This window comes from Bombina bombina, chromosome 1 (assembly GCF_027579735.1).
Source record: "Bombina bombina isolate aBomBom1 chromosome 1, aBomBom1.pri, whole genome shotgun sequence".
In the NCBI taxonomy this organism is placed as follows: domain Eukaryota; kingdom Metazoa; phylum Chordata; class Amphibia; order Anura; family Bombinatoridae; genus Bombina; species Bombina bombina.
In genome coordinates, this window is record NC_069499.1 from 1,564,608,276 (window position 1) to 1,564,632,259 (window position 23,984).

At 36.2% G+C, this 23,984-nt stretch overlaps 1 protein-coding gene across 2 annotated transcripts in view; it reads right to left on the reverse strand.

Annotated features, from left to right (window-relative positions):
* Nucleotides 1-10,652: 10,652 nt before the first annotated feature.
* The window catches only part of LOC128656047 (uncharacterized), a 91,365-nt gene continuing 78,033 nt past the window's right edge, over nt 10,653-23,984 (reverse strand). The window contains exons 5-6 of one of the 2 annotated variants that reach the window (XM_053709714.1): nt 17,494-17,588; nt 10,653-11,769 (exon numbers count right to left, since the gene is read on the reverse strand). In XM_053709714.1, the coding sequence (XP_053565689.1) occupies nt 11,623-11,769; nt 17,494-17,588 (242 nt within the window). In that variant the 3' untranslated portion in view covers nt 10,653-11,622. The remainder of the gene's footprint in view (nt 11,770-17,493; nt 17,589-23,984) is intronic. The other variant, XM_053709707.1, reaches the window with a different exon arrangement.

Sequence of the window (23,984 nt, forward strand, 5' to 3'; positions counted from 1 at the left end):
CCCAACTGAGTATCAGATCTAAATATTGTATGGAATGTGTTTGTATATTAGCAGTGAAACTTAGACCCATGTTGTTCTGCTTGAGGTGGGAAATAAACCGATCTGCTGAGATTTTGTCCCCATACCAAATAAAAATTAAATCATCTATGTAATGGCCATAGAAGACTAGGTTTGCCCCAAAGTTCGAATGGTATATGTATCTCTCTTCAAACAGACCCTTAAAGAGATTCACAAAACTGGGGGCAAATACATTTGTTACCAACTCCATCATACATTGAATCAGCCAATAGGAATTAGAGCTGCTAAAATTCTATTGGCTGTTCCAATCAGCCAATAGGATTTTAATTCCTAATTTAACTCTATTTTAATTATGTTAAAGTTAGGGGGTGTTAGGGTTAGGTTTAGGATTAGGGTTATGCTTAGGGTTACGTTAGGGTTAGGTTTAGGGGTTAATATAGTTTAATTTAGCTTGTTGCGACGTGGGGGGATGGAGGTTTAGGGGTAATAGATTTATTTAGTGGTAGTGATGTTGGGGTGCAGGGGAATATGGGTTAATAACTTTAGTATAGTAGATTAATAACTGTATGTAGGTGGCGGAGATGTTGGCAGCGGCAGATTAGGGGTGTTTAGACGAGGGGTTTATATTAGGGTGTTTTTTTCCCCCATAGACATTAATGGGGCTGCATTATAGAGCTTTTCATTCCGTGATTGCAGGTGTTAGGTTTTTCTTTAGCCCACTCTCCCCATTGATGTCTAAGGGGAAATAGTGCACAAGCACATCAAAGCAACGCTTGTTTTTGGTGCGGTATGGGTCTCAACGCATCCATATTGCCCGCACAAGCCGGCTTTTTAAAAACTTGTAATGGCAGCACTATAGGGGGTGAAATAACGCAGCTTTTGTTGTGGTAGTTAAAATCCCTATAGCGCTCATGACTCGTAATCTACCTGTGAGTTTGTTATGAGTAACCTATTTGATGTAAGTGTTTTCACGGAAAAGATGAATCATAATATGTTTTTTTATTTATGTTTTTTTTATTTATATATATATTTGAGATGAATCATTTTTAATGTCTGTCTGTTTCTTTAAATGGACTGTCTACTCCAGAATTTTTATTGTTTAAAAAGACAGATAATTCCGTTGGTATGAGCTAAGTATGACCAGAGACGATAATGTTAATTAGTTTATAATGATTGTCTGTCAGGATGTTAAATATTGTGACCAGATGAAGAGTGGTCAATTTGAAAATAATTTTGATTCAATCACTATACAGTGTTCAGAAAAAAGGGGTCACTTGTGATTCCCAATATAATCTGTAGTGAGTAAATGTATGAATCATGTTATTCAAGTGTTGTTCTAATGTATATATAAGTATTAGTTTATATTATCAGTGTGAAATGGTGACTAAGACAATGTATGATGGAGTTTGTAACAATGTATGATGGAGTTGATAACCATTGGATCTGTCAGTTAAAGGCCGCTAGATCCAAATTTGCAGTCAGACCAGAGGGGTATAATGTTTTTAATTTATAGATCCAATATGTTTCTCATTGTCTTTATTTTCTTTACCCTATTGTAATCAGAAGATTTTGGCACAAAATCTATGGGATGGTATTTAAAAGTATAAGGATTACCATTGTGTTTGTGTAGACAGTGATTGGGAATACTATGTTTGATTTAGTTTTTTTTGCAATTTTTGCAATTTTGGTGATGTTCACCCCATCTGATTCTAACTTTTCTTGAGGTACGACCTACATATTGTAGGCCGCAAATACATTCTATTAGATAAATCACACAAAAAGAGTCACAGTTAAAAAAAAACCTGAAATGGGAAATGATTCCCCAGTGGTTGTGGATTTAAAGGTCTTTAAGCTAGATTTAATAAATTTACATGAGTTACATCCAGTTTTACCACATCTGTAGACTCCCTGTAAACCAAAAATACTTTTCTTGATTTTATTATATTCTTTAGTGTTTTGTTACACATGTTTAACTGTCAAATCTCTGTGTTTATTTATACCACTATATGTATATATTGTAAATGTATTATTATTCTGAGCAGAAATAATTGCGTATATAACATGTAATCAGAGTATCATATGTATTTATTTGCAATGAATGGATATCTTAAAGGGATAGGAAAGTAAAAATTTATGTTGCATGATTCATATAGAGCATGTAATTTTAAAACACTTTAAAATTCACTTCTATTTTCAAATGTGCTTTGTTATTTTGGTATCCTTTGTTGGAAAGGAATATGCACATATCCTACACTAGTGGGAGCTAGCTACTAATTGGTGCCTGCACACATTTGTCTCTTGTGATTGGCTAAATAGATGTGTTCAGCTTCCCGCAAGTGGTGCAATGCTGTTTCTTCAGCAAAGGATAACAAGAGAATGAAGCAAATTTGATAGTGATAATTTATAATGTGTATTTGAATCAGATTGGCAGATGTCATAAATCATGTGATTATGCATATTCCAATCAAAGGTGGTGGAAAAATTCACTACTGTGTGGGTTGTTTAGGAGTTTGTGTCATAATTGGTGCGAAAAGTGTTGCGTCAAGTGTAGAGTGGGACTTGTATTACATTGCTTAAACATGGTGCACATAGATTTTTCCAACAAATAAAAAGGAAGTTAGCTATATTATGTTGTGTATTGATTTCATTTTTATCTCTATATCTATTAGTTGAACAAGTGTGGGTCAAAACCTTTCAACAAATTTGTAGAAATAATATTGTCCCCTTGCTTTGTAATGAGAGACAAAGTTGTAGCATAATCTATAAGTAGTAATGTATTTTTCATTTTTATCCCTATATCTACTAGTGCACCAAATGTGTAACAATAATATTGTTTGCTTTAGAAAGGGTACATAAAATTAATAAAGTTTCTAATTCGCTTTTATTATGTAATATACTTCATTCTCTTGCAGCATCGAACATAAGCTTTTTGTATTTTCAGACTCCCACTGAGTTCTATGGTATCCACGTCCTCAAGAATTCCAGCATAGTTTTAGTTGTCGCTTTGATAAATAGGCCCCCATATCTTGACCAGTAATGTATTCATGTTCCAGAACTGACTTTGCCTATGTGTTTAACCTCTTTGTGTGATGTAAACACATAGGAATGAATCGCAATCCATTAGAAAAATGTATTTATTTATTTTTCTACAGAAAAACAAAATTAAAGTCTATAGAAAATTTTGATAAATCATTTGAAAATCTTTTGTAAAAGATTGTGCTTGATCTGATATATCTGTGCAAACACACATATTTATATTACATTATATACATAGTAAATTCTACATTTAAACAGATATAAAAATATTTCTCTAACGATAACAAAATAAGCAACATATAGTTTCACATATCAATGCCCTGGGATGTCATAACAAAATGTGATGAAATAAAAAAAAAAAATCATATTAAATGGACTATAAAGTCAAAATTAAATATTCGTGATTCAGACAGGGCTATAAAAAAGTTCCAATTTATATCTGTTATCAGATTTACCTCTTTCTCTCTGTATCCTCTGTTGAAATTGTAGACTCAGGAGCGTGCACGTTTCTGGAGCGAGTTGATCACAATTCTTTAGGAAAACAAAATCAACTGATTTATCTACAAAAATGACCAAATGGTGGTCTTCTGTATAAAATCATCATATAAGTTTTTCCAAAAGGTTGTGATCAACTCCTTTATATATAATTTTGTTATAAACAAAGCTATTTCCATATGATATCATGGAAAAGAGCTATATATATATTTTTTTTTTAAATTAAATTTTATTGAATGTTAATTACAATACAATATTCAAAATATCATCTGGACACAGAAATTCGTACATCGTCATAAGTCATATAATATTTCCTATCAATCTGTGTAGATAAAAAGAAAAAGAAAAGAAAGAGCCTCTCGTGGGTTGTCAGGGTACAGGTGAATGACATATATATATATATATATATATATATATATATATATATATATATATATATATATATACTAACATATATATAGATAATAAGACAAAATAATTTGTATATGAAGCCATGTTTTTATCAGATATTACTATAAGGTTACAATTCTGATGTCAGAAATTAACTTAAAACCCATGTAATTTGAATACACATCTCAGAGCTCAATGCAGACAAGATGTCCCAAAAACTTCAAAAGAGAGCATTTGCTCCCTAGCTTAAAGTAAAAATTTAAAAACATTATTTACCTCACTACTTAATGAGATTAGATATTTTCAAACATATATAAACATGGTACCTAGATCAGGATGCTACCTGAGGTGAGGTGGACGCTGAGTCTGTAATCAGTAGTGGAAAAATGTCAAAATCCCAGGGAAATGGTGATTAGCATAGGCCTGTTAATTGCCCCTGAACATCAAATACATGTCTGTATTGCTAGCCAAACTGAAAATATATGATTGTTACTTTGAAATTCATTGAAAATACAACTTGTATAATATTAAATATGAACACTTAAATTTGGGAGATTGTCTAATATTAGATAGGTATTTGCTAAACTTGATAGGTGGCTATTTTAGTTGGTCTAGACTGTTTAACTGTGTTAGAATAATAATCTTTCTTTATTTCCAGACATATAATAACAAGATGTCCTATGAATATGGGTCATAAACGGGATTCATGCATTCAGGATTTGTTAGAAATATGAAATATACTGTGTTCATGTTGGAATGCTGTGATTCCATGAGAAAAAATGATTGGCAGTGTAAATTGCTTATTAATATGATTATTAGAAATACACTTGTGTCTGGTATTAAAGTGATCAGAGAAAATAGCACTATATGGTCCTATGAATTTCAAACACATAGTTTATTAATATCAAATTATAGCGTACATATTAGAAATATACAAGAATCTGTAATTTTCTTTTGGCAGTGTTGAAAGTGAAGCTGTTTGTTTTGTCATGTTGCCCCCGGTGTTGTGATGTGAGAATTACGGCCAAAAGATTTGACTGTTAACAAAAGATTTCCCTGGTAACCATGCATTATCAGTGAGCCAATGGAAAGAGAAGCTTTCATTAAGGTCCTAACCAATTCACCAATGATGGTACAGAACAAAAAAGGGGTGGGGTTATATCACCTGTTTTAACCCCAAGCATGGAGATAGTCTGGGCTGTTTTTTTCTGCTAACTTGTGATTGATAATTGCTGCCTGGAAAACGGTCACTATAAGCGAAATTGGGCTACCCTTTGTTATTCACATTGCAAAATACATCTTTTGTTTTTCTGAGGTGAATTGTACTTAATAATAATTCTGGAAGCTGAATATCGATTTGGTTATTTTTGGTAAAGTATAAGAGGTTGCTAAATATAGGTAATATTTAAAACAAATCTATTCATTATTGCTGCAGTAAAGAGGTTTAAAAGAGCAATTTATATTTCAGCTTGCATCCATAGTCTTGCATAGCTTTAAGTTTGTCTTTTGTTTGCCAAGTAATTTATAACTGTAGCCATATAAATATATTTTTGAATTTACCATATTGCTACTAAAGAATTTGTTTCAACTTAGATAGATTGGAATATAAACTGTCTGTTTACATTAAGAATATACTCCTGGTGTTTTAATTAGAGTTAAATAGAATATTTTGTGAGCTATGTTGACTAAATATATTTGTTTGGAAGCTAAGCAAACCATACCTTGGTATCTCAGTGTGGTATTTTAATGTAATTCCATTGTGAATAAGGTTAATAAATAAGGTAATTTTTATGATCTTTGCATAGCATATTATAACGTGTATAGTTTTGATTCATATCTGGTTTTCTACAAATATATTTCAATGTGTCTATAAATTTTAACTAATATAAAGAACTTATGAATTTACATTAATTTTATTGTTTTGGTATATGCATTTTTATTGGGGGTTAACTTTAAAGAATAATTATTAAATATATTGTATTATAACCCGGCCATATACTGACAGGGTATTAGCTATATTTAGGTAGCGAAAGGAGCTATAGTTTTAACAAAAGTAGACCAAGGGAAAAAGGTAAAGTTGATAATAGATAAAAGGGTCGATCACAATCCTTTAGAAAAACTTATATAACGGTTTTCAACAGAGAAACCATTAAAGTGTATGGAGATTATTGAATATAAATCATCTGGGGGTCGATCACAATCCTTTTATTTATCTACAAAAATTCCCATAGACTTTAATGGTGCTTTTCTGTTACATATTTGATACATTTGTCTAAAGGATTGTGATAAACATCTTCATTATTTTTTCTAAAGTACTGTGATCGGCTTCTGTATGTTCTGTCTGAACCAAGTTTATTATTGACTCCCAGATCCCTTAAAGCTTGACAAATATAATTCACATTTAGGGCTCAGTAAAAATATGGAAGAAGCAGACACATATGTAGGTGCAAACCCAATAATCCAAATACTTGACATTTTGACTTCATTTCCCCTATAAGATATTCAAGTTCTATAAAATAGAATGTTTAAAAATGTATCACAGATTTTTTTTAATTGATGTTCATGTGCGGAATAAACCAACTTTTTTCCCCACAGGTATTCCCAATCACACAACTCCTGTTAGTTTCAAATTAAATTCAAATAGTTTTTGCTTATTTTTTTTTTTTTTTTAAACAATTTTTATTGAGATTATTGGCAGATATAACATACTGAATAATGTTCATTCACAATAACAAATAATTTACATAGTACATAGACTATGAGGGTAGATGATGTAGATAATAGAAAGTAGAACCTATTTGTATGTTTAACATGGAAGCAGTAGAAGAGACAATTTTTTGAATTAGAAATCTTCTGGGCACTTCTCTGTAGGTCATCTTATAACTCCATCCATGGATATGTGAATGAACTTAGTAGAAAGAAATCTCATTTTTTAATAGGGGAAAAGTTTAGTATGTGGTAGTATGAGAAGAGAAACATAAGGGGTAAACAGCGGACCAGAGCCGCTTTAATATTGAGGGGGGGGGACGTGTCCAGGGGTATGTTGATATAACATGAGCTGGTAAGTTTGTGAATATGACTTACAGTCAAGATCAGAAGGTGAATTATGGAGGTCTATAAACAAGCTCCTATCTTTGGTGAAAGACTCAGAAAACCTCAAATAAGGGATAGGGATTGGATATATTTTAACGCGCTTAAGAAGAGATCACTCTATGGGACTGCCAAATTAAGGGATACCTATGAGCTGAATTTATAAAGAGGGATGGGCAGCTCTATGTTATATGGTAATGATAGGGAGTAATAGTACGTAAAATTACACAATTGAGGGTTACACTATGTAATGGCAAACTGGTAAAATTGGCTGCAAAGGCAATAAAAACAATTGGGTGTTACAGATGTTCTAAGTTAAATATAACAGAAAATAGACCCAAATGAGTTTCATGTGGAATGGGGCAGCATTAAATCCCTCAATCTATTGAGAACCAAAATACAGATAGTGGACCCATGAGATAGAGTAGTGTAGTTAGGTCGAATTATATGGTCCTAGCAGTTAATCTCAGCATTCTAATGAAACATTTCCAGAAACCAGAAACCATTGTTATTAACAAGCGACACTAGGAGTATATCACCAAATGTATATATGATGAAGGCAGTATCTATACTTAATCAATGCTATGTATATGAGAAAGAACTCATATGATATCACAATCCCTGTAAAAGAATCAAGTCTGGACATATAGGGACCTAGAAACTACTGCATGAATAAACAAAGTACAATATGCCCATATAATCAAACATGTTTGTGTTTAAAGCGGTAATAATATAATTAGCTTCACGTCCATGTGCTGCATGAGATATAGTAAGGGGTATCATTTAGATGGATGTAACTGCCACCCCATATTGTATTGTTACCTATGGAAGAATCCATATAAAGAGCTATGTCATAGACTCTGTCCCTCTGATTTGCTCATTAGGGCCTAAGGAGCTAATATATGTGTAATATAAGTGTCCCCTCACACCTTAGAAAGTAAAGGAATAGTACCCTAGACCTGCTAGGTATGTAACTACATATATGAAAAACCGTTACACAGACGAGAGCTGCTATTAATCTTTTACCATACTTAAGTCTGGTATTAGCGTGAGCTGTTGATAGGTGGAGAAATATATTAGAAGAGATAATATTATAGGGCCATTAATACTGTTTCGCTTATAAAAATAAGGGAGAAGGAACAAAGACTGAGGTGTCAGGATCTCCTATCTCATAATAAAACAGGGAGACCACCCATACATTACTTATGATATAGTAATAGACACAGTTAGTTTCATAGAGATAACTGGTTCTCTAAATGCTATATACTTTGGGCTAGTGATAATTTGGGAATAAAATTATAATAATCTAATTGCCTTGTGGGTATGCATAGCGTGATTTAACAATAACATTGCAATAACAATATTCACAGTAGTATATCCAACTAACATAATGCCCCACAGTAAAATGTACAAGTAGCAGACAGAAGATAGCCAGTCACAAGACCTTTTAACGTGTAGAACATATAAACATGAAGATATGTAGTGAGAAACCAGCATCTTAATATTATGCATATAACAGTAATTAGTTAACTTCTAAATTTATAACCGACAACCATCCTTAATCAGTAGGTAACCAGGTACCCTGTATAGCATAGCCTGTAATGTCATCGAATTACCCAACACCTCTCTTTTGTATCTGTGTGAGTACAAGTGCAAGAAGGAGGTGGTTCAGTGGTCGGTCACAGGTGGGCCAAAATAAGTCAGGCATGTCCCCTCCATCAGTGGTATTATGTGGTGTATGGCTAGAGGGGGTGAGACTCTCATATTTTGCAGCGATTTGTACATCCATGCTGCTGGTGTGCAGTAGGAGACCTTGGTGTTTGCTCAGCGTTTCAGGATACTGCGCTTTGCTGTTAAAACCCTTCCCCCTACAAGGAGCCTGTGAGCCCGTGACAAACGCTGTAACTGCCCATGTCTCTGTGGTCTTGCCAGATTTGGGGTAACTGACAGCTTGACAGGAGATGTGCAGTCCGGTTCTGCTCTGCATTCCTTCAAGATCTCCCACCGATAATGTGAGCCCCTGCTCCTCCGGCATCTGTCTGGACACCGTGTCATCTGGAGGCTTAGGGAAGGGCGGTAGCATAGTTGATCCGGGCTCCTCATGTTGCGTCTCGGTATCCCTCACTCCAGTTCCATTTAATAGGCATAGATCTCCTTCGTCCCGTGGCGCTCTTATTGCGTAGCAGGGATCGCCAAAGTTTTGAAGGATCTGTAGTTCCAAGTCTTTAAATAGAGATTGGATCTGTAAATAGAGGTCCTCTGCCATATTTGAGCTGTATATTCGGGTAGGGTTAAGCCGTGAAACAAAGTTAAACAGTTTTACACAATCAACGGACTGACCAGAGGGATATGATGAGCCAATAGGCCAGAGTAAGTTTTTTGCTTGTAGGGACATGAAAATATTGAGTATAGTTAGCTCCGTGTCTTCTTCTAGATGAATATCATAGTTTATGTAGCTAGATGGGATATAACGAAGGAAATAGGCAGTAGAAAATTAAATTAGTTGAGGAGCTTTCTTAAAGTGCGTCCCTCCATGTCTGCTGCTTAGACACGCCCCCCCCCCCCTTATTTATTTTTAATCCAAAAATATTTTAAGCGACATAAATCTCAGATTTTTTCTTTCATGGTCCAGGTAGAGCATGCAATTTTAAACAACTTTCCAATTTACTTCTATTTGTTTTGTGCTCTTAGTATCCTTTGTTGAAAAGCATACCTAGGTAAGCTCAAGAGCTGCTGATTGGTGGCTGCACATATAGGCCATGTGTTCTTGGCTCTCCCATGTGCCCTGCTGTTTCTTCAACAAAGGATATTAAAATAATTAAGCAAATTAGATAATAGAAGTACATTGGAAAGATGATTAAAACTGCATTCTTTATCTGAATCATGAACAAAAAAAATGTAGGTTTCATGTCCCTTTAACTGTTGCTCTTCCCTAGACAGGATAGAATATGTTTGAGCACCAAGTCCTGTTGACATTAGTGTATTGTTTGATATTCTACAGGTGTTATAGCCAGCAAAGGTTAAAGAGACGGCACTGAAGCACACAATATTAACCTGATGTGTTGCAATGTATTATCCACATCTTTGGTTAAAGAGACGACACTGAAGCACAAAACATTAACCTGATGTGTTGCAATGTATTATCTGCATCTTTGGTTAAGGTAAATATTGTTTGATGTTGTCCAGCCAGTCAATAAATGAAGCAATTTCTTATGTTAAGAGACTATGGGGCGGAGTTATCAATGTGCGGACGGACATCGATAAATGCTGACAGCATACGGCTGCTAGCAGGGGGTGTCAATCAAACCAATGGTATTTCATCTGACTGATTGCTGTCCACTGCCTCAGAGGTAGCAGACGAGTTAAGGATCAGCGGTCTTAAGACCACTGCTTCTTACCTCCTGTTTCCGAAGAGCATGAAGGCTCGCACGGAAACAGAGGCATTAGGGTCTATACGGGGGTTGATAAATCGACCCCTATAACTCATTTTTCAACCAGTCTAGAAAAAATATTTCCATCCAATTAGACCTGTGCCTAGGGCAGTAATATTTAGGTTGCAGCTATTAATAAGCTATATATTTAATAAGCTATATATATAATAGCTGAGGGCTATTTATATGGTAGGATGCCTTCATATTCTCATCAAAAGTTTTATTTATGTATTGATTGATTGGTTAGTAACCGTTTCTCACTGTAAGGACGTTCCTAAAAGTGCTGGGATTTAATGCCGTTAGGATAGCATGGAAAACCCTATATTATATGGAGCCCAGCAGCCACCTCTTTTCAGGGAATGAAAAAACAGACTGGGGTCGTGCCTAACAGCACAGGCAGTTCCCCATAATCTTTTCCTGGCCTTGAAATCACGTGATCACACCGACAATTGTGTGATTTCATTTTTCCAGCTAGTGTTAAAACACTTGATACCGGTATTAAGGGGTTAATTATTATTATTATGTATATACAAATATTATTTACAAATCAGTGATCCCATTGTTGTCTATGGGGTGTCCTAGGCTAACAATTAAAGTTCAGATTGCAGCATATTTATCAGGGCCTAGAGCAGCACAGTACACAGCAGGGCTTTCACCTAACTTCTGGACATCATTATAAGAGAAAAGTTCCATCTGTAATAGGCTACCAATCACTTTAGCAGACACTTTACTACACTGGAAACCATCTATCTCCATTGTCCTTTTGACAAACAGAAAATATGTGTTATTTAGGATATACGGAAGGAAGAGTTATTTTAAATTAAACAGGTAGGCACTAAATTAAACACGTTTTAAAAAATGTTACAGTTTACTTCTATTAACAATTTTGTTTAGTTTTCTTGGTATTATTTGTGAAAGCGTAATCCTTAGTGAGCTCAGGAGGGTGCACGTGTCTTTAGCCATCTAGCATCACTGTGTAATAGAATAGGTACGTGCACTCTCCAAAGTCCCTGTCTGCCTTCCAACAAAAGATACCAAATGAGATATTAGAAGTAAATTAGAATTTTGCCTTGTCTGTCCCTTTAATGCAAGGAAGGATGGAATCTTTAATGAGTAAGTAGATGTAAATGAAAGCCTGAGATGGATAAGTAATGTGCACTTATTATACAGTGTTACAAATGGGCTGTAGTTGTGAATTTTCTTCTGAGGTTGACTCCTGCACAGTTGGATTCCCATCTTCTTCCTTTAAACGTATCATTCTCAGCTGAGATTCGCTGTACTGTACATTAACAGGTCTCTCACCTCTCTTCTGAAATTACAACATTCACATTGAAATAAATTCATTAGTACACAGTGATTACAACTCAATGAGCTAAGGCTCCAATAAAAGTATGTTAGATTTTAGATTATTCCACCTTAAAGGGACAGTAAACATAAAAAATAATCTTACATAATTCTGCAAATTAACATTATCTTAGCGATAGATTGAAAAATCAAAAGATTTGAGAGCTTTTATCCCACAAAGTTACACTTGCCTCGTCTCCTCTCTAGACTCTTCTGATCAGGTCTTCTTTACAAAAGCGGTTTGCGGGCGCTCTGTCTAATCACAGTGCGCCCGATTGTCCTACTGAGCTAAATGTAGCTTGTTCCCGCTACGAGAGTGGGAGAGAGCTACATTTAGCTCAATAGCGTGATTGGGTGCACTGATTAGACAACGCTCCCACAAAGCGCTTTTGAAAAGAAGACCTGATCAGAAGAGCCTGGAGCAAGTGTTACTTTGGGGGATAAAATCTCTCAAATCTTTTTATTTTTCAATCTGTTGCTAAGATAATGTTACATAACTTTGCACTATGTAACATTATTTTATACGTTTACTGTCCCTTTAAATGTCTTCAGACAGGTAATTAAATAGTTTTATTTCTTTAATTATGTAGTAAACAAAAAACAGACCAGGGAAGCTACATTCTGTTGGTTTCCCATTAAACAACAAAACCTGAAACATGCTCAATAAACGTCTACAGAGAAGCACTAAAGGAAGCGTAAAGTCTAAATTACATTTAAATTGATTGGATAGAGCATGAAACAACTTTCCAATTTACTTCTATTATAAATGTTGCTTAGTTTTCTTGGTATCCTTTGTTAAAGGACCAATAAATGCAGTAGATTTGCATAATTAACAAATGCATGATAAAAGGACAATGCAATAGCACTTTGGGGCCGATTGATTAAGCAGTGTATGTTGCTCATTCCGCACGAGCCTTACAGCTCGCCAGAATCAGGAGTTAAGACTGCTGCTCCGTCCTTAACTCATCCGCCACCTCTGAGGTTGCGGACTGCAATCATCCAGATCAAATACGATTGGCCGTTAATGTGCGGGAGGTGGCATTGCACAAGCATTTTACCAGAAATGTTTGTGCAATTTTAAATGCCGACAGCGTATGCTGTCTGAATTTATCGATGTCAAATGAGTAGTAGATTTTTATCTGAGAAATTTCCACTCCTCCTGTATCATTTGACAGTTATCAGCCAATCACAAATGCATATAGGTATATACTGTGAATTCTTGCACATGCTCAGTAGGAGCTGGTGACCTAAAAATTGCAAATATAAAAAGACTGTGCCCTTTTTGTTAATGGAAGTAAATTGGAAAGTTGTTTAAAATTGCTGCAATATCTGAATCTTGAAAGTCTAAATTTGACTTGAGTGTCCCTTTAAGATGTAATCCCAGGTGAGCTCAGGAGCATACCTGTGTATTCAGCCATCTGGGTGCAGTGTTTGAAACAATGTTAATAGCAATGCAAACACTGCTGCCGTAGACGGCTAAAGACATGTGCACGCTCCTAAGCTCCTATCAGCCCATGTAGGTTTACTTTTCACCAAAGCATACCCAGACAACAAAGGAAATTTGATAATAAAAATAAATTGGGAAATTTTTATAATGGCATGTTCTGTCTGAATCATAAATATTTAATGTTGACATTGCTGTCCCTTTAATAAAAAAACATGAAAAACATTGTAATTACAAGCCTTTAATGTAATCTTGAAAATAAAACAAATTAACATCATCAGCTGAGTGCAAAAACTTCCTGAATGCATTAACACTTGTCCTGCAGGTAGTTTAAATGGCCAAACACCTATCCCCACTTGCTTTAGGAGCTACGCTGGACTTGTTACATAGATAACCAATATCACTGTCATTTTTTAGCAAAATTTTTACAGTATCCTATCACCTCTGCTGAGGGCAACTAGGCACAAATATCTAGCATGGTTAAGCTTGTGAAATCCAAAGTGTGTACTTCCAATGCCCAAAAATGGAAAATCCACAATTTTAATAGTTATATTACAGGATAATTATAAGGGGGCGGAGTCAACAATAAAATAGCATTTTGTTTTCTACCACATGTAATAAAACTTTTTTTAATTATAATGCAACAGTGTTTCCCAATCTGAGAGGACACATATTATATACCAGGCATCAATATGTCACTTATAATAAAGCCACTGCTTGCATGGTCTACAATGTTAATGACATAGCAGTTGATATATTGTTACTAATTTGTAGCAATAATGCTCTCGTTTCCTTTGAGCCATAATTAGGTTCGTGTGAGGTCGCAAACTGATAAATATGGTGTCAGAAGCTATTTCGTTTATCGACTGCTCCCGACAATGGGTTAGTTTCCATTGAGGTGGTAAAGACTGGAAACCTGTGATAAAAACATTTATCTCCATTAAGGTCAATGGAGAATTTTTATGTTAGCACCAGTTTCCAGACTTTACCAGCTCAATCGAAATAAGGCCAATATCAGTTGCCGGACCCATGTCCCATAGAAAGTATTAGAAGCCGTTAAGCACTAATTTACACCAGGTTTCCAATGAAAGCGCAAACCGTTAATACACTCTCGGAGGCTGTTGATACATTGAAAAAAATTACACCCAGCTCAACTAGGTGTAAAAGAGGAAAATTAAGCTTTTTGAGACTTAGTTCCCATTGAAATTTTAAAACTTGTAACTAATTCAAGTGTTTCAATGTAGAAAAAAAGTGTAAAATAATATTTATTGTTGTCCCATGTATATGAATAGTACACTTATGCTGTTATGGAAATATCAGTATGTATATGCAAGCACATATCTACAAAATTCAAACTAGACCCATGCCTAGGGCAGCAATACATATTACATATATTAATAAAGTGGAAAATATAATTATAATAAAATAGTATTTGCTTTTAGTTAAAAAAGACGTATTATAAATAAGTGTATTTTTTTTTCTTTTTAGGTGGTGATCACAGGTAGGGAGTGCATACATTTTATATTGTAGGTCCGTTACCATAGCAACTAATTGTTTTTTAAGAAATCTGATGTTGGATGGAAGCGTTAACTTACACCTTCACGAAAAGAGTGACACAAAATATTTCAATAGAAACCTGGTACTAAAATAGAACCGTAAAATACTTTTAGATGTCAGTCACTTCAGTAGCTTACGTCTCTATTTTTACGGCTCAGTGATAGCGAACCCAATGTCAGCACAGCATCTGTTACAATTTGAACAAGGAAGGTAGATTCAGTGTAAATGGATATTGAACTCAAAATGTAATTCCCCATAAAGAGCCAGATTACAAGTGGGGCGGTATTTAGCACTCATGGTTATGCGCTAATATTGCTGAAAGTTAATTGTGGTATAGTGAAACCTGAAGCTAACTGTAGGACATATTGTGACCATGTTAACTTCTTCCTATAGACTTTAATGGAGGCACAGCTGGAAAAAAACCTGACACCTATCACTCGCGCACTAACCTGACGATCTGTTAGACCTACAGCGCTAACACGGAGTAATAAATATTTTACATTCCTATGTTCTTCAAATAGGATACAATGTTATTTTTATTTATTAATATTTATTTTTATACATATATGATTTTTTGTAAAATATATATCTATACCTATATATCTACTGTATATCAATACAGTATATACAGGTATATACTGCAATATTAGCGCCACTTGTAATATAGCCAAAAGGTTTAATTATGCCTAATTATTTTTTTGCCAATGCACTTTTGTTACTTATTTTGTCTGCTTTTCCAGTAATTTTATTAAAATATTAAATACTTTAGTGTTTCCCCACTCTCCCAAAAGTGGCTGGAGTGTATTCCATTGATTCTTGTGCCAACACACCCCTACATGCTGCACAGTGATTGGTTGTCATGTGGAGGAGCGTTTTTATGCCTGTCCTTATTTGGCACACCAATACCCCACTAAAGAAATAGGGCAAAAGAAGGGGAATTGAACACTCCACCTCTTATTGAGTATATACTTAAAATATAAATTTTAATCTATATATTGTAAAATCCAGGAAACCCTTAGGAGGTCACCCACCACACTTAAAAACAAACCAACCTAATTAGCTAACAGTGTATAAACTGTCAGCCTCTCTGTTTCCTGGCTGTTAACAGCTTACATCGGCATCAGGTGACAGAGGCGAAAACAGCACTATAGTGAAGAAAAAGGTTATTTTTAGCACAAATGCATTTCGGCCTGCAAACGGCCTTTCTCAATGTGACTGTGATTATGTTGATTAGGACAAACTGAGCGCTAGTTCAGCGCACCTTAAATACCCTGAGTTAAGCCCACCACTAACGACGCATTGTGTCATAACTCCTCCCTCCTCTGACTCCACATTGTTGCTACCATAGGATATCGAGGGGGCATGTGTGTGCGGGCGTATCTCATTGGTTTGGCAGTCGAATTGTAAACAGTAGCTAGCGATGCATATGCTTATCATAGAATCTGTGTCCCATCATACAGCTGCCATGTTATAAAAGCGATATGTTAAATGTGATGTATTGCAGTTTTGTCTCTGATATATATTCACTCTGTAATAGTTTACGAATAATGCTCAAATTAAATATTTAACAGACCCGTAAAGGATCCTCTTGTGATGTTACACAATCTATACCTTATGGTCTGAAATTCCTTGTGCTTGAATTTACTTATGTCAGAACAAAACTCACATTTTAGACAAATGTCAATACATTGAGATAAACTATATCACTCTAAGTAAAAAGATTTTAAGGTGCACTCGCTTATAAACACTGGACTAATTCCGTCTTGGATGCTATAAGGTGCGCTGAATTAGCGCTCAGTTTGTTCTAATCATCATAATGACAGTCACATTGAGAAAGGCCGTTTACAGGCCGAAACGCGTTTGTGTTAAAAATAACCTTTTTCTTCACTATAGTGCTGTTTTCGCCTCTGTCACCTGATGCCGATGTAAGCTGTTATCGGCCAGGAAACAGGGAGGCTGACACCCTATGCAGTGTTAGTTAATTAAGTTGGTTTATTTTTAAGTGTGGTGGGTGACCTCCCAGGGTTTCCTGGATTTTACAATATATAGATTAAAAGTTATATTTCAAGTATATACTCTATTATAGGTGGAGAGCTTAATCCCCCTTCGTTTGCCCTATTTCTTTAGTGGGGTATTGGTGTTTCATATTATTCATTAAGGGTAGCACCGGTCCCAATTTATGGGTCCTTTCCTCTAAATTTAACTCCTGCAGTGCCAGTAATCCATTTTTTTCACATATTTTCCTTAATTGGCCAATTGGGCAAATAAACTAAGTTAATAAACATGTCCTATGCTTTTCAATGGGTGTGTCCCAAGTCTGAATGCTTTTTATATAATTATTATGGATGGAGATTTTGTAATACAAGGAATAATTTCTGATGAATAAATAAAACATTGATTTTAATGTCCCTTTAATGTAAGCGTCTAAAATCAATATCAGTCCGATTCTTGAAGATATGAAAGATCAGAAGCTCTTTTTTATGGCAAAATACCTAGACTGCTTCTATATAGTACTAAAGGCTACCTCAGTATGCTGTTATGGGCTGGAGCTACGTTTTAAAGAAGGATACCAAATTACCAATATAATGAAAAATACTAAATAATCAATTGTACGTTTAATCTAAATAATCAAAGTTTCATTTTAAATTCAATGTCCCTTTGCTAATAATTTTAAGGTCTGGGACTCACCTTAACACAGTAGATACCAAACGCTACACCGGCTATTAATCCGAAAAGTGTGAAGATGGGAATTAGTACGTTATTCAACTCACTGCGATGATTGTCTGTAATAGATAATTAAAATGTACCTTTTATAGTTCGTATGGAAGTAAACACTTATCTAGCTAATTATATACAGCTGAAATACACTGTCAGTGACATATTCTTAAAGGACATTCTAGAGTATTTTGTTTGAGCAAATTTTATTGAGCACCCAGTTTACATTGTTGCAGATAACCAGCTGTTGTAAAATAATTTCTGCTCTCAAAATCCAGCATCACCTTCTGTTTTATGTCCAGTTTCTATAGATTTGCATTGTGTTTTACTAGCTTGAAAAACATAAGCGCAAAATGACAATTTTCTCCAACAACAGTCCATACTTTGAATATGTGAGTGCTAGAAGACATAAATCCTAATATGCCTACATTAAGGACTCTCTTGTATCCAGACAACACTAAGGTGCTCCTCAAAAAACAAAAATGAGGAGAAAGCGAGGCACCTGAGTAGTAACCTCCCAACAACTCAAGACATTGTATAAGAGAAAGGGCAACTCATGGTAAATAAGGCACTACCAGTAGTGCTCGTGTAGCAAGCTGGGATATACCGGTCTCCCAGTTGGATGAAACCCAAGCAAACACTCTGTCTACCATCTCACATGCGTCAGGTCCCTAGGTCAGTCTCCACTTTAGGTGTAGGCTTGTATGTGAGATGTTAGAAAGAGATTTTGCCTGGGATTTGTCCAGCAGAGGAACTGTTATATCCCAGCATGCAATAGAAGCACTACTGTTAGTGCCTTATTTACCATGAGTTGCCCTTTGTCTTTTACAATATTTTAACTTGTTGGGGCTTTACTATTTTAACTTGTTAAGGCTCCTCCTTTTCTCCTTATTCATATTTTTCAGCTATTGGTTTACCACAAACTGCATTTGGAGTGTGGCCAGTTAGTTTTGTGAATATTTTGGGCTGCTGTTTCCACCGAAAACTAAAAAAAACTAAAGTTAAGAAGCAGCGGTCGTAATATCTAGATGATTGACACCCCCTGTTCTCTGGATATTCTTCTGCCTACTCTGTGCATTTTAACAAAGCTAGTGCACTAGATGTTAGCACTTTTTATAGTTTTACTCATTGGAAGTGACATTTGGCTTTGTTCCTGGTGCTGAATGGTGTTAAAAGGTCATCTCATTTATTCCTTGGTTATTTCGTATGAAGACTGAAGTTCTTGTTCCTGACCTGACCCTCTGGCCTTGACCCTGGTAAAGTTTCTGGCTTATTCAGCCTATCTGATCCCTCTATTGAGGTACACTATTCACATACTGATTTACTGGCTAACAATCCTTGGAACTGTCTCCTGTCTATAGTACTTGTCTCATCCTCCTTTTCTGATGTTTGGTTTTGGATGACTCTTCTGGTTCTAACCCCTGTCCTGCCTATGTATCATCCTTCTACTACTTTTTCTAGTTCTTGCAGTCCATCCTCTGCTCAACTTGTTCCAGACAGAAAACCAGGTAATCTCCTAACTAACTTATATTTGATAATATGTACTGTATGTGTTTTTTTGTTAATGAGGAAGAAAAAAACTGCTGCCAGACTAAGCAAATGCCTAGAAAGTTCGATTTATTTCAACCACAGTAAAGGGAGATCACGGACATAAACACCTGACATGTTTCACGCTGGCGTACCTGTGCTTCATCACAGGTCTGTGTGTTTTGAAGAGCTTCCTGGGGGTTGTTTCGATACAAAGAAAATCCTGAGTACCCATGCATGAATATTATGATTTACTACTTGCAGCACCCACATATCGAAAACATTTTTTCTCCAGATGGACTGTTTTAATTTAGCCAACATGTCACAGGAGGCAACACATCTTGGGGAAATAGGCCAATGTTTTTCACTTTACAGAGGAGGATGCAACATTAAAACCAAACCAACCAATTCAACTGTTTAATCATCTTCTAAAGCTGATTTCAAACTGCATGGATGTTACTGGTCGGAAGATGTTTATGCTTAAGGGCTTCGGCATTAGAAATCTGCCAACAATAGACGCAACCAAGTACTTGCGGAAGTAGGGATTATATTGAAGGAACTTGAGATTTATATACAACAGTTTCAACAGCTTCAATTGAGTAAGTTGGAACAGGACAATAATGAGCAATAAAACAGCAGCTTAAAGGGATACTAACCCCAATGTTTTTCTTTCATGATTCAGAAAGAGCATACAATTTTAAGCAACTTTCTAATTTACTTCTATAATCAATCAGCAAGCTGTAGCCAGGTTCTGAACCAAGGATGGGCCGTGTCGTAAGCTTACATTCATGCTTTTTCAAATAAAGATACCAAGGGGCCCATTTATAAAAGGCCTGTCAGACATGATCCAACATTGCGGATCATGTCCGACAGACCTCGCTGAATGCGGAGAGCAATACGCTCTCCGCATTCAGCATTGCACCACCAGCTCTTGTGAACTGCTGGTGCAACGCCGCCCCCTGCAGATTCGCGGCCAATCGGCCGCTAGCAGGTTTTCAATCAACCCGATCGTATTCGATCGGGTTGAATTGCGGTGATGTCTGTCCGCCTCCGCAGAGCAGGCGGACAGGTTATGGAACAGCGGTCTTTAGACCGCTGCTCCATAACTTGTGTTTCTGGCGAGCCTGAAAGCTCACCAGAAACACGGGGCTTCAAGGTTCATACGGAGCTTGATAGATATGCCCCAAGAGAACAAAGAAAAATTGATAATAGGAGTAAATTACAAAGTTGCTTAAAATTGCATGCTCTATCTGAATCATGAAAAAATTGGGTTTAGTGTCCCTTTAATGAGTATGAATCTGAATTTTTACTTTTAAGTAAAAGAAGTTGGAAGCTGTCACTACTGACTATAAGGAAAATGAATGTACAAGTTAAGCAGTCATATTGTATAGACCACAATGTTTGGTCACAGTTGATAACCATGCCAATAGTTCAGAAAATGATAGCAGCCAAACTCCAGACACAACATGAACATATGAAATTTAAGGAAAGCTCTTTGAAAAATTAAAGAACAATTTGCCTTTTTAGAATTTGTGAGAGATCTTGCAATGGTGGAGGATCATTTTATATAATCTCATCTGAAAATCAAGTCCTTAACCCTTTCCGTTCCTATAAATTATGTACTTTATTTTCAAAACAAAAAAAACATTCAATGTGACAGCATGCTCAGCGGAATAGTCGATTGGAGCATCAAATGCTGACACTCCTGTGTTCAAACGGGGGCGCGGCCACATGACAGACTACGTACGAAAAAAGGTGTGTATAATGCTGTGTGCACACTGTACAGCATAATTCTAGCATCCAATGTGTGTGTACAGTATAAGGGGCGTGGCTATCTTCCAAGAGCAGAACTGTCACCGCTACACTGAGAGGGAACCTGTCTGAATATATCCGACATTGAACCACAAGCAGTAAAACCCTTTGTCAGACATATTCTGACATAGGACCAGAAAGGGTTAAGGAGTTGTTAAGGCACAAAGCGCAGACAAAGTAATGTGAAGTGTAGCCTTTGCACGGGTCAATCACAATCCTTTAATTTATGGTGCGCCGTAAATGAGAAATGTTGCCTGTTTATGGGCACACGATAAATAACCAGCCATTACAAGTGGCTGGTTAATGCTACCGCAAGCTTTCGGTAACACTTAGCACTAACATTCATTAAACAGAGATTAGGAGGCCTATCTATCAAGCCATCAACTTTCTTGCATTCGCCGGCACCAATACGCTCGTCTAACATCGCAGCCACGGACCTGAATACGATCTCCATATTTATAAAAAAAGCTGCGCACCAAGTATGGGGTGATGAGCAGTGGACTGTTGTTAACTAACAGTCATCGATCTCGCTGCTATTCGGCTTTTTACCAACTTTATTTATACCCTGTCACTAAACACTGCCACTATACTAAAATGTTTAACCTCTATCTTGGCGCTCCCGGACCCCACCGCAACCTAAATAAAGTTATTAACCCCTATCCTGCCACTCCCAGACCCCACCGCAATCTAAATAAAGTTATTAACCCCTATCCCGCCGCACACGGACCCCACCGCAACTAAATAAATGTATTAACCCCTATCCCGCCGTTCCCGAACCCCACCACCACTAAATAAACCCCCTCCCACATCACTACCACTTACTAAACCTATTAACCCCTAAACCGCCAGCCCCCCACATCGCCATAAACTAAATTAAGCTATTAAACTAAACCTAACAACCCTAAACCTAACAACCCGCTAACTTTACATTAAAATTACCTCATCCCTATCTTATAATAAATTAAAACTTACCTGTAGAATTAAATTAAACTATATTAAACTATTAATTAACCTACCATAACTATTATACTAAAATTACATTAAAATATATTAAAATATTAATTAACCTACCCTAACTATTATACTAAAAATACATTAAACTACCAATTAAATTAACTATATTACATATTTAAAAACCTAACCCTACTAAAATTATTTAAATCTACAATTAAAAATTTCTAAATTACAAAAAATATAAACACTAAGGCCTAGATTTGGAGTTTTGCGTTAGAAGGGGTGCGTTAGCTACGCGTGCTTTTTTTTGGCCGCACCTTTTAAATACCGCTGGTATTTAGAGTTCTCTGAAGGGCTGCGTTAGGCTCCAAAAAGGGAGCGTAGAGCATAATTTACCACCACTGCAACTCTCAATACCAGCGGTGCTTACGGACGCGGCCAGCTTCAAAAACGTGCTCGTGCACGATTCCCCCATAGGAAACATTGGGACAGTTTGAGCTGAAAAAAAACCTAACACCTGCAAAAAAGCAGCGTTCAGCTCCTAACGCGGCCCCATTGTTTCCTATGGGGAAACACTTTCTAAGTCTGCACCTAACACCCTAACATGTACCCCGAGTCTAAACACCCCTAACCTTACACTTTTTAACCCCTATTCTGCCGCCGCCGCTATCGCTGACACCTGCATATTTTTTTTAACCCCTAATCTGCCACTCCGTACACCGCCGCAACCTACGTTATAGCTATGTACCCCTAATCTGCTGCCCCTAACCCCTGCCGACCCCTATATTATATTTATTAACCCCTAATCTGCCCCCCACAACGTCGCCGCCAGCTACCTACAATAATTAACCCCTAATCTGCCGACCGGACCTCACCGCTACTATAATAAAGTTATTAACCCCTAATCCGCCTCACTCCCACCTCAATAACCCTATAAGAAATAGTATTAACCCCTAATCTGCCCTCCCTAACATCGCTGACACCTAACTTAAATTATTAACCCCTAATCTGCCGACCGGACCTCACCGCTACTCTAATAAATGTATTAACCCCTAAAGCTAAGTCTAACCCTAACACCCCCCTAAATTAAATATAATTTTATTCTAACGAAATAAAATAATTCTTATTAAATAAATTATTCCTATTTAAAGCTAAATACTTACCTGTAAAATAAACCCTAATATAGCTACAATATAAATAATAATTACATTGTAGCTATTTTAGGATTAATATTTATTTTACAGGCAACTTTGTATTTATTTTAACCAGGTACAATAGCTATTAAATAGTTAAGAACTATTTAATAGCTAAAATAGTTAAAATAATTACAAAATTACCTGTAAAATAAATCCTAACCTAAGTTACAATTAAACCTAACACTACACTATCAATAAATTACTTAAATAAAATACCTACAATTATCTACAATTAAACCTAACACTACACTATCAATAAATTAATTAAATACAATACCTACAAATAAATACAATTAAATAAACTAACTAAAGTACAAAAAATAAAAAAGAACTAAGTTACAAAAAATAAAAAAATATTTACAAACATTAGAAAAATATTACAACAATTTTAAACTAATTACACCTACTCTAAGCCCCCTAATAAAATAACTAAGCCCCCCAAAATAAAAAAATGCCCTACCCTATTCTAAAATTAAAATAGAAAAGCTCTTTTACCTTACCAGCCCTTAAAAGGGCCATTTGCGGGGCATGCCCCAAAGAATTCAGCTCTTTTGCCTGTAAAAAAAAAAACATACAATACCCCCCCCCAACATTACAACCCACCACCCACATACCCCTAATCTAACCCAAACCCCCCTTAAATAAACCTAACACTAAGCCCCTGAAGATCTCCCTACCTTGTCTTCACCACACCGGGTTCACCGATCGGTCCAGAAGAGCCTCCGAAGTCTTCATCCAAGCCCAAGCGGGGGCTGAAGAGTGACGTCCATCCTCCGGCTGAAGTCTTGATCCAAGCGGCGAATGAAGAATTCCATCTTCGGGCAGAAGTCTTCATCCTATCCGGGCAGAAGAGTAGATCCGGACCGGCAAACATCTTCATCCAAGCCGCATCTTCTATGTTCTTCCATCCGATGACGAGCGGCTGATCTTGAAGACCTCCGACGCGGATCCATCCTCTTCTTCCGATGACTAGAC